Raw genomic sequence first — 10925 nt, 5'->3', positions numbered from 1 at the left:
TCGTGTGTCTCTGTGTGCGTGTGTCTCTGTGTGCGTGTGTCTCTGTGTGCGTGTGTCTCTGTGTGCGTGTGTCTCTGTGTGCGTGTGTCTCTGTGTGCGTGTGTCTCTGTGTGCGTGTGTCTCTGTGTGCGTGTGTCTCTGTGTGCGTGTGTCTCTGTGTGCGTGTGTCTCTGTGTGCGTGTGTCTCTGTGTGCGTGTGTCTCTGTGTGCGTGTGTCTCTGTGTGCGTGTGTCTCTGTGTGCGTGTGTCTCTGTGTGCGTGTGTCTCTGTGTGTGTGTCTCTGTGCGCGTGTCTCTGTGCGCGTGTCTCTGTGTGCGTGTGTCTCTGTGCGTGTGTCTCTGTGCGCGTGTCTCTGTGTGCGTGTCTCTGTGTGCGTGTGTCTCTGTGTGCGTGTGTCTCTGTGTGCGTGTGTCTCTGTGTGCGTGTGTCTCTGTGTGTGTGTGCGTGTGTCTCTGTGTGCGTGTGTCTCTGTGTGCGTGTGTCTCTGTGTGCGTGTGTCTCTGTGTGCGTGTGTCTCTGTGTGCGTGTGTCTCTGTGTGCGCGTGTCTCTGTGTGCGCGTGTCTCTGTGTGCGCGTGTCTCTGTGTGTGTGTGTCTCTGTGCGCGTGTCTCTGTGCGTGTGTCTCTGTGTGCGTGTGTCTCTGTGTGCGTGTGTCTCTGTGTGCGTGTGTCTCTGTGTGCGTGTGTCTCTGTGTGCGTGTGTCTCTGTGTGCGTGTGTCTCTGTGTGCGTGTGTCTCTGTGTGCGTGTGTCTCTGTGTGCGTGTGTCTCTGTGTGCGTGTGTCTCTGTGTGCGTGTGTCTCTGTGTGCGTGTGTCTCTGTGTGCGTGTGTCTCTGTGTGCGTGTGTCTCTGTGTGCGTGTGTCTCTGTGTGCGCGTGTCTCTGTGTGCGCGTGTCTCTGTGTGCGCGTGTCTCTGTGTGCGCGTGTCTCTGTGTGCGCGTGTCTCTGTGCGCGTGTCTCTGTGCGCGTGTCTCTGTGCGCGTGTGTCTCTGTGCGTGAGTGTCTCTGTGCGCGCGTGTCTCTGTGTGCGTGTGTCTGTGTGCGTGTGTCTCTGTGTGCGTGTGTCTCTGTGTGCGTGTGTCTCTGTGTGCGTGTGTCTCTGTGTGCGTGTGTCTCTGTGTGCGTGTGTCTCTGTGTGCGTGTGTCTCTGTGTGCGTGTGTCTCTGTGTGCGTGTGTCTCTGTGTGCGTGTGTCTCTGTGTGCGTGTGTCTCTGTGTGCGTGTGTCTCTGTGTGCGTGTGTCTCTGTGTGCGTGTGTCTCTGTGTGCGTGTGTCTCTGTGTGCGTGTGTCTCTGTGTGCGTGTGTCTCTGTGTGCGTGTGTCTCTGTGTGCGTGTGTCTCTGTGTGCGTGTGTCTCTGTGTGCGTGTGTCTCTGTGTGCGTGTGTCTCTGTGTGCGTGTGTCTCTGTGTGCGTGTGTCTCTGTGTGCGTGTGTCTCTGTGCGTGTGTCTGTGTGTCTCTGTGTGCGTGTGTCTCTGTGTGCGTGTGTCTCTGTGTGCGTGTGTCTCTGTGTGCGTGTGTCTCTGTGTGCGTGTGTCTCTGTGTGCGTGTGTCTCTGTGTGCGTGTGTCTCTGTGTGCGTGTGTCTCTGTGTGCGTGTGTCTCTGTGTGCGTGTGTCTCTGTGTGCGTGTGTCTCTGTGTGCGTGTGTCTGTGTGCGTGTGTCTCTGTGTGCGTGTGTCTCTGTGTGCGTGTGTCTCTGTGCGTGTGTCTCTGTGCGTGTGTCTCTGTGCGTGTGTCTCTGTGCGCGCGTGTCTCTGTGCGCGCGTGTCTCTGTGCGCGCGTGTCTCTGTGTGCGCGTGTGTGTCTGTGTGCGCGTGTGTCTCTGTGTGCGCGTGTGTCTCTGTGTGCGCGTGTGTCTCTGTGTGCGTGTGTCTCTGTGTGCGTGTGTCTCTGTGTGCGCGTGTCTCTGTGTGCGCGTGTCTCTGTGTGCGCGTGTCTCTGTGTGCGCGTGTGTCTCTGTGTGCGCGTGTGTCTCTGTGTGCGTGTGTCTCTGTGTGCGTGTGTGGGACATGTTCTTCTGTGAGGGTCAGTCCCACCCCGCTCTGTGCGTGTGTGTGTCTCTGTGTCTGTGGGTGCGGAGCCCCCCTCCCCCCCTCTCTGTATTTGGGGGTGCGGCTTTGTACTGACCCCCATGTCTGTCCCAGGGGTGAAGATCGTGTTCCGGGTCGGCCTGGTTCTGCTGCGACACACACTGGGTTCTGTGGACAAACTGCGCGGCTGTCAGGGGATGTACGAGACCATGGAGAAACTGCGCAGTCTCCCCGCGCAATACATGCACGAGGACGTCCTGCTGCCCGAGGTGAGGGGGGGGGCGTCCTGCTACCCGGGGTGAGGGGGGGGGGCGTCCTGCTGCCCGGGGGGAGGGGGGCGTCCTGCTGCCCGGGGGGAGGGGGGCGTCCTGCTGCCCGGGGGGAGGGGTGGCGTCCTGCTGCCCGAGGTGAGCGGGGGAGGGGGGCGTCCTGCTGCCCGGGGGGAGGGGGGCGTCCTGCTGCCCGAGGTGAGCGGGGGAGGGGGGCGTCCTGCTGCCCGAGGTGAGGGCGGAGGGGGGCGTCCTGCTGCCCGGGGTGAGGGGGGGGGGGGCGTCCTGCTGCCCGAGGTGAGGGGGGAGGGGGGCGTCCTGCTGCCCGAGGTGAGGGGGGAGGGGGGCGTCCTGCTGCCCGAGGTGAGGGGGGGGAGGGGGGCGTCCTGCTGCCCGAGGTGAGGGGGGAGGGGGGCGTCCTGCTGCCCGGGGGGAGGGGGGCGTCCTGCTGCCCGAGGTGAGGGGGGGAGGGGGGCGTCCTGCTGCCCGAGGTGAGGGGGGGGAGGGGGACGTCCTGCTGCCCGAGGTGAGGGGGGGAGGGGGGCGTCCTGCTGCCCGAAGTGAGGGGGGAGGGGGGCGTCCTGCTGCCCGAGGTGATGGGGGAGGGGGGCGTCCTGCTGCCCGAGGTGAGGGGGGAGGGGGCGTCCTGCTGCCCGAGGTGAGGGGGGACGTCCTGCTGCCCGAGGTGAGGGGGGAGGGGGGGCGTCCTGCTGCCCGGGGAGAGGGGGGGGCGTCCTGCTGCCCGGGGAGAGGGGGGGGCGTCCTGCTGCCCGGGGAGAGGGGGCGTCCTGCTGCCCGAGGTGAGGGGGGGAGGGGGAGCGTCCTGCTACCCGGGGGGAGGGGGGGGCGTCCTGCTTCCCGAGGTGAGGGGGGGCGTCCTGCTGCCCGAGGTGAGGGGGGGAGGGGGGGCGTCCTGCTGCCCGGGGGGAGGGGGAGCGTCCTGCTGCATGAGGTGAGGGGGGGAGGGGGGCGTCCTGTTGCCCGGGGGGAGGGGGGGCGTCCTGCTGCCCGGGGGGAGAGGGGGCGTCCTGCTGCCCGGGGGGAGGGGGGGCGTCCTGCTGCCCGAGGTGAGGGGGGGAGGGGGAGCGTCCTGCTGCCCGAGGTGAGGGGGGGAGGGGGAGCATCCTGCTGCCTGAGGTGAGGGGGGGGAGGGGGCGTCCTGCTGCCCGGGGGGAGGGGGGCGTCCTGCTGCCCGAGGTGAGGGGGGGGAGGGGGAGCGTCCTGCTGCCCGTGGGGAGGGGGGGCGTCCTGCTGCCCGAGGTGAGGGGGGAGGGGGAGGGGGAGCGTCCTGCTGCCCGGGGGGAGGGAGGAGGGGGGGCGTCCTGCTGCCCGTGGGGGGGAGGGGGAGCGTCCTGCTACCCGGGGGGAGGGGGGGATGACCTGCTGCCGATTTGAGGGGGGTGGGGGAGCGTCCTGCCCGGGGGGAGGGGGCGTCCTGCTGCCGAGGTGAGGGGGGGGGGGGAGCGTCCTGCTGCCCGGGGGGAGAGGGGGCGTCCTGCTGCCCGAGGTGAGGGGGGGAGGGGGAGCGTCCTGCTGCCCGGAGAGAGGGGGGGGGCGTCCTGCTGCCCGGGGGGAGGGGGGGCGTCCTGCTGCCCGGGGGGAGGGGGGGCGTCCTGCTGCCTGAGGGGAGGGGGGGCGTCCTGCTGCCTGAGGGGAGGGGGGGGGAGGGGGCGTCCTGCTGCCCGGGGGGAGGGGGGCGTCCTGCTGCCCGAGGTGAGGGGGGGAGGGGGGAGCGTCCTGCTGCCCGTGGGGAGGGGAGGCGTCCTGCTGCCCGAGGTGAGGGGGGAGGGGGAGGGGGAGCGTCCTGCTGCCCGGGGGGAGGGAGGAGGGGGGGCGTCCTGCTGCCCGTGGGGGGGAGGGGGAGCGTCCTGCTATCCGGGGGGAGGGGGGGATGACCTGCTGCCGATTTGAGGGGGGTGGGGGAGCGTCCTGCCCGGGGGGAGGGGGGGAGGGGGCGTCCTGCTGCCGAGGTGAGGGGGGGGGGGGAGCGTCCTGCTGCCCGGGGGGAGAGGGGGCGTCCTGCTGCCCGAGGTGAGGGGGGGGAGGGGGAGCGTCCTGCTGCCCGGAGAGAGGGGGGGGGCGTCCTGCTGCCCGGGGGGAGGGGGGGGCGTCCTGCTGCCCGGGGGGGAGGGGGGGGCGTCCTGCTGCCTGAGGGGAGGGGGGGCGTCCTGCTACCCGAGGTAAAGTGGTTGGGGGTTGGGAAAAGAATCTCCTTGTTTCTCACAGCGGGCACTCTCCCACCCATCTCTCTCCCCCCCATCCATCTCTCTCCCCCCCGCCCGTCTCTCTCCCCCCCCCGCCCGTCTCTCTCCCCCCCGCCCGTCTCTCTCCCCCCCGCCCGACTCTCTCCCCCCGCCCGTCTCTCTCCCCCCCGCCCGTCTCTCTCCCCCCCGCCCGTCTCTCTCCCCCCGCCCGTCTCTCTCCCCCTTGCCCGTCTCTCTCCCCCCCGCCCGTCTCTCTCCCCCCCGCCCGTCTCTCTCCCCCCCCGCCCGTCTCTCTCCCCCCCGCCCGTCTCTCTCCCCCCCGCCCGTCTCTCTCCCCCCGCCCGTCTCTCTCCCCCCCGCCCGTCTCTCTCCCCCCCGCCCGTCTCTCTCCCCCCGCCCGTCTCTCTCCCCCCCGCCCGTCTCTCTCCCCCCCGCCCGTCTCTCTCCCCCCGCCCGTCTCTCTCCCCCTTGCCCGTCTCTCTCCCCCTTGCCCGTCTCTCTCCCCCCCGCCCGTCTCTCTCCCCCCCGCCCGTCTCTCTCCCCCCGCCCGTCTCTCTCCCCCCCGCCCGTCTCTCTCCCCCCCGCCCGTCTCTCTCCCCCCCGCCCGTCTCTCTCCCCCCCGCCCGTCTCTCTCCCCCCCCCGCCCGTCTCTCTCCCGCCCCCGCCCGTCTCTCTCCCCCCCCGCCCGTCTCTCTCCCCCCCCGCCCGTCTCTCTCCCCCTTCCCGCCCGTCTCTCCCCCCCCGCCCGTATCTCTCCCCCCCGCCACCGCCTCTCTCCCCCCCGCCACCGCCTCTCTCCCCCCCGCCACCGCCTCTCTCCCCCCCGCCACCGCCTCTCTCCCCCCCGCCCCCGCCACTCTCCCCCCCCGCCCCCGCCTCTCCCCCCTTCCCGCCCCCTCTCTCCCCCTGCCCGCCCCCTCTCTCCCCCCTGCCCGCCCCCTCTCTCCCCCCTGCCCGCCCCCTCTCTCCCCCCTGCCCGCCCCCTCTCTCCCCCCTGCCCGCCCCCTCTCTCCCCCCCGCCCGTCTCTCTCCCCCCCGCCCGTCTCTCTCCCCCTTGCCCGTCTCTCTCCCCCCCGCCCGTCTCTCTCCCCCCCGCCCGTCTCTCTCCCCCCGCCCGTCTCTCTCCCCCCCGCCCGTCTCTCTCCCCCCCGCCCGTCTCTCTCCCCCCCGCCCGTCTCTCTCCCCCCCGCCCGTCTCTCTCCCCCCCGCCCGTCTCTCTCCCCCCCCCGCCCGTCTCTCTCCCCCCCCGCCCGTCTCTCTCCCCCCGCCCGCCTCTCCCTCCCCCCGCCCGCCTCTCCCTCCCCCCGCCCGCCTCTCCCTCCCCCCGCCCGTCTCTCCCCCCCCCCGCCCGTCTCTCCCCCCCCACCCGTCTCTCCCCCCCCCGCCCGTCTCTCTCCCCCCCGCCCGTCTCTCTCCTCCCCCCCTCCCCCCCGCCCGTCTCTCTCCTCCCCCCTCCCCCCCCCGCCCGCCTCTCTCTCCCCCCCGCCCGTCTCTCCCCCCGCCCGTCTCTCCCCCCGCCCGTCTCTCCCCCCGCCCGTCTCTCTCCCCCCCCCCCCGCCCGTCTCTCTCCCCCCCCCCCGCCCGTCTCTCTCCCCCCCCCCGCCCGTCTCTCTCCCCCCCCCGCCCGTCTCTCTCCCCCCCCCGCCCGTCTCTCTCCCCCCCCGCCCGTCTCTCCCCCCCCCCCCGCCCACCTGTCTCCCCCCCCCCCCCCGCCCGTCTCTCTCCTCCCCCCTCCCCCCTCCCCCCGCCCGTCTCTCTCCCCCAGGTGGGCTCCCTGCCCGTCACAGATGTCTTAATCGAGCGAGAGAGCACCACCCAACTCCGGAAATGGCGAGAAAACCGCGGCGAGCTGCAGTACCGCCCCTCGCGCCGTCTCCACGGAGCCGACAAATCCAAGAGGAGAAGCTGCGTCTGAACCCGTCCCTCGGCGGCAGCCGGCTCAGCCTGGTCAGCCTGCGACGTCCCTCCCCCCCGCCCACCCCCGCTGCCCAGCCAGAGTCCGTGGTGGTGTCCGAAGGACTGCGTCCCGCCCTGCCCTCCCCCACCTCTAACAAAGCCCCCCTGGGAACCCCCAAACAGGAGGCCAAGAAGGGCAAGGGAGAAGCAGGAGAGGGAGCAGGAGAGGAGGAGAGAGAAGCAGGAGAGGGAGCGCGACAGGAAGAGAGAGAGGGAGGAGAGGGAGCGGGAGAGGCAGCGAGAGAAGGAGGAGAGGGAGCGGGAGAGGCAGCGAGAGAAGGAGGAGAAGAGAGCGCAGAAGGAGCGAGAGAAGAGCGAAGTCAAGCAGAAGAGAGAGAGAAAATTCTCCTTCCGGAGTAAGGATTCCCCCCCCAAAGTGGAGACCCCCAGGAAAAGCAGCAAGGGGTCTGCGGACAGTGCGGCGGGGGGGGGAGGGGCGGCACACGACACCTACTTCTGAAGGATCACCTCCCCCTTGCAGAGACTCTGGGGCCACATTACCCCCCTCGCCCCCCCTGCATTGTGAAGTTCTCCCCCCTGTGGTAGTGGGGGGGGGGTGGAGCTGCCTTCTGCCTTATACTATTCAGCGCAAACCCCCTCTTCTCCCCCCCCTCCCCCAACTTACACCCCTCCCAGGGGGGCCGGCGTGTCCTCGCTGCTCTGTGTGTATACGGGATATGCAGAGGGGGGACGGCGGCACGCGGTGCCGGGAGAAGGAGGGGGGCCGCGGAGGCTGCCGCCCCCTCCCTGGAATAATGGCCGGGGCTCACCGGCTCCTCGCCGGCCCCTCTGGCGCTGCCGGCGGTGTCGGGATATTCCAGCGCTTTAGGACAATAGGGTCTTCTCATAGGAAGCGGCTAATACCCTATAACATGGTGAGCCGGGGGCCACGGCCCACCCCCGTTCCTGGGTTCCTCTCCGCTCGTTCTCCACCCCCACATCCCTCACTCCCCGCGCATGCTCTCCCCCTCGCCTCACTCCCCGCGCCTGCTCCCCCCCCTCGCCTCCCCCCCGCGCATGCTCCCCCCCCCGCCTCCCCCCCCGCGCATGCTCCCCCCCGCGCCTGCTCCCCCCCTCGCCTCACTCCCCGCGCATGCTCCCACCCTTGCTCACGTGATTGTGAGGGTGGCGCCCCCCGCATGTTTTATGGGCCATCCGGCAGTGACCTTAACACCCCCCGCCTCTGACCTTTACACCCCCTGACCTCTGACCTTTCTGCACACATTTCAGGTTTTACTTTAATTTGTATATATTTGGGTCACGTCTTGTTTTTAAATATCCCCCCCCCCCCCGGAGCCATGCGTCCCGCGTACTTACTGTACAGTAATCCGCAGAGCATCACTCCTTCCACCGCAACGCCAGATATCCGCAGAGCGTCACTCCTACCGCAACGCCAGATATCCGCAGAGCGTCACTCCTACTGCAACGCCAGATATCCGCAGAGCGTCACTCCTACCGCAACGCCAGATATCCGCAGAGCGTCACTCCTACCGCAACGCCAGATATCCGCAGAGCGTCACTCCTACCGCAACGCCAGATATCCGCAGAGCGTCACTCCTACCGCAACGCCAGATATCCGCAGAGCGTCACTCCTACCGCAACGCCAGATATCCGCAGAGCGTCACTCCTACCGCAACGCCAGATATCCGCAGAGCGTCACTCCTACCGCAACGCTAGATATCCGCAGAGCATCGCTCCTTCCACCGCAATGCCAGATATTCGCAGAGCGTCACTCCTACCGCAATGGCTGCCAAGAAACGTGCTCTGCGGAGGAGCATACATATATACTGGAACATCATGTGTGTGTGAGATATATATATATATACATACACACACACGCACACACATACAGGAACATCGTCTGTGTATATCTGCGTGAGGACGAGAGCCAGGTGTGTGTGTGTGTGTGTGTGTGTGTGTGTGTGTGTGTGTGTGTGTGTGTGTGTGTGTGCGCGCACATCTCACGCGTAAACACTGCTCTGCAGGTTATATATATTCATACACAGTGCTCTGAGGATCGTGTGTGTACATACTTGGATCGTATATATATATTATGAATGCCAGCAGAGAAAGGGTCCCTGTAAAAGCACTCGAGCAAAGGTGATATCTACATTGATTTATTCAAGAAACATGAATTACACAAGATGAGATAAAACAGTCCCCAAGGTCTCCCTACACCCCGACGCCTGACCTAACCATACAATGAGATTACAGTAATGTGATATGGTATATGGAACACACACAAACCCTATATAATGTGCACAGCAAGAAAAACACATGTTTAACCTGCTAAGCAATGTCAGTGGGAACGCCGTGGGAGGGAGCTAAATACTGGGACCAAATAACCGCGACAAAGGATTTAACCCCTAATGCAGTACCACGCAGTTAACCACTCAATCAGCCACAATAAGGCAACACAAAGCCTGAGAAGCAAAGCAAATGCAGAGTATACTTGCAGGTGATCATATGTTTGCAGAGCAAAAAAAGTCCTGGAATGGTATAGGTTGCAGATCGGGGTGTCCAGCAGGGGTTCACACTGACGTGTTGGGGGTCCAAGGGGAGTGGTACTGCATTAGGGGTTAAATCCTTTGTCGCGCTTATTTGGTCCCAGTATTTAGCTCCCTCCCACGGCGTTCCCACTGACATTGCTTAGCAGGTTAAACATGTGTTTTTCTTGCTCTGCACATTATATAGGGTTTGTGTGTGTTCCATATACCATATCACATTACTGTAATCTCATTGTATGGTTAGGTCAGGCGTCGGGGTGTAGGGAGACCTTGGGGACTGTTTTATCTCATCTTGTGTAATTCATGTTTCTTGAATAAATCAATTTATATATCACCTTTGCTTGAGTGCTTTTACAGGGACCCTTCCTCTTTCTCTGCTGGCATTTATTTATACTTGTCCCCAGCACCGTCGTTGGGCTGTTATTTTTTTGATTTGAGCAATTTTGTATTATTTATCTAGTTAGTTGCAGGCTTTAATTGTGTTGTTTTCCATATATATATATATATATATATATATATATTCACACACACAGTCCTACTGATTGTGTCTGCAAAATATATATATATATGTGTGTGTGTGTGCGAATCATACATATACACACACTGCTCTGCAGATCTTATTGATATATACACTGCTTTGCATGTCACAGATCTGCTGCTCTGCATGTTCTGAGTACACTGATTGATTGTTACAGATGTACAGTGCTCTGCGTGTTACATACCTGCGGCTCTTCGTGTTACATGCGGCTCTGCATGTTACATACAGACGGTTGTGTAGTGATCTGCATGTTAGATACAGCTCTGCGTGTTGCATACCTGCGGCTCTGCGTGTTACATACATACGACTCTGTGTGTTACATACCTGCGGCTCTGCGTGTTACATGCAGCTCCGCGTGTCACATACCTGCGGCTCTGCGTGTTACATACCTGCGGCTCTGCGTGTCACATACCTGCGGCTCTGCGTGTCACATACCTGCGGCTCTGCGTGTTACATACCTGCGGCTCTGCGTGTTACATACCTGCGGCTCTGCGTGTTACATACCTGCGGCTCTGCGTGTCACATACCTGCGGCTCTGCGTGTCACATACCTGCGGCTCTGCGTGTCACATACCTGCGGCTCTGCGTGTTACATACCTGCGGCTCTGCGTGTCACATACCTGCGGCTCTGCGTGTCACATACCTGCGGCTCTGCGTGTTACATACCTGCGGCTCTGCGTGTCACATACCTGCGGCTCTGCGTGTTACATGCAGCTCTGCGTGTCACATATCTGCGGCTCTGCGTGTTACATACCTGCGGCTCTGCGTGTCACATACCTGCGGCTCTGCTTGTTACATACCTGCGGCTCTGCGTGTCACATACCTGCGGCTCTGCGTGTTACATACCTGCGGCTCTGCGTGTTACATACCTGCGGCTCTGCGTGTCTCATACGTGCGGCTCTGCGTGTTACCTGCGGCTCTGCGTGTCACATACCTGCGGCTCTGCGTGTTACATACCTGCGGCTCTGCGTGTTACATACCTGCGGCTCTGCGTGTCACATACCTGCGGCTCTGCGTGTTACATACCTGCGGCTCTGCGTGTTACATACCTGCGGCTCTGCGTGTCACATACCTGCGGCTCTGCGTGTCACATATCTGCGGCTCTGCGTGTTACATACCTGCGGCTCTGCGTGTCACATATCTGCGGCTCTGCGTGTTACATACCTGCGGCTCTGCGTGTTACATACCTGCGGCTCTGCGTGTTACATACCTGCGGCTCTGCGTGTCACATACCTGCGGCTCTGCGTGTCACATACCTGCGGCTCTGCGGCCTGTTGTGCACTGAAGGAAATAACTGGATTATTCTGCTTAATATGTATTTGTGACAGTGGAAGGGAGGTTTTGGGGTGCAGTGTGTTATACTGGGGGGTCCCCCCTTCATACTGTTACCCCCTTACTGAGAATCATTACACAAGGTAACTCTG

At 64.2% G+C, this 10925-nt stretch overlaps 2 protein-coding genes across 2 annotated transcripts; both read left to right on the top strand.

Annotated features, from left to right (window-relative positions):
- Positions 1 to 1998: 1998 nt before the first annotated feature.
- On the top strand, positions 1999 to 7387 carry LOC142481488 (TBC1 domain family member 10B-like; the record flags this gene model as incomplete). The annotated part of the gene is given in 4 exon segments (XM_075582901.1): positions 1999 to 2023; positions 2143 to 2297; positions 6267 to 6381; positions 6384 to 7387. Coding segments are annotated over 4 exon segments (729 nt in total), but the record flags the coding sequence as incomplete, so codon positions are not given.
- A 1887-nt stretch (positions 7388 to 9274) lies between these two features.
- Positions 9275 to 10925, top strand: LOC142481480 (uncharacterized). Its single transcript, XM_075582886.1, has 2 exons — positions 9275 to 9826; positions 9869 to 10925. The coding sequence occupies exons 1-2, from the start codon at positions 9660 to 9662 to the stop codon at positions 10824 to 10826; spliced, it is 1125 nt and encodes a 374-aa protein (XP_075439001.1). The 5' UTR covers positions 9275 to 9659; the 3' UTR covers positions 10827 to 10925.

This window comes from Ascaphus truei, unplaced genomic scaffold, assembly GCF_040206685.1.
Source record: "Ascaphus truei isolate aAscTru1 unplaced genomic scaffold, aAscTru1.hap1 HAP1_SCAFFOLD_271, whole genome shotgun sequence".
Lineage (NCBI taxonomy): Eukaryota > Metazoa > Chordata > Amphibia > Anura > Ascaphidae > Ascaphus > Ascaphus truei.
This window is presented reverse-complemented; position numbering and strand designations above follow the sequence as displayed.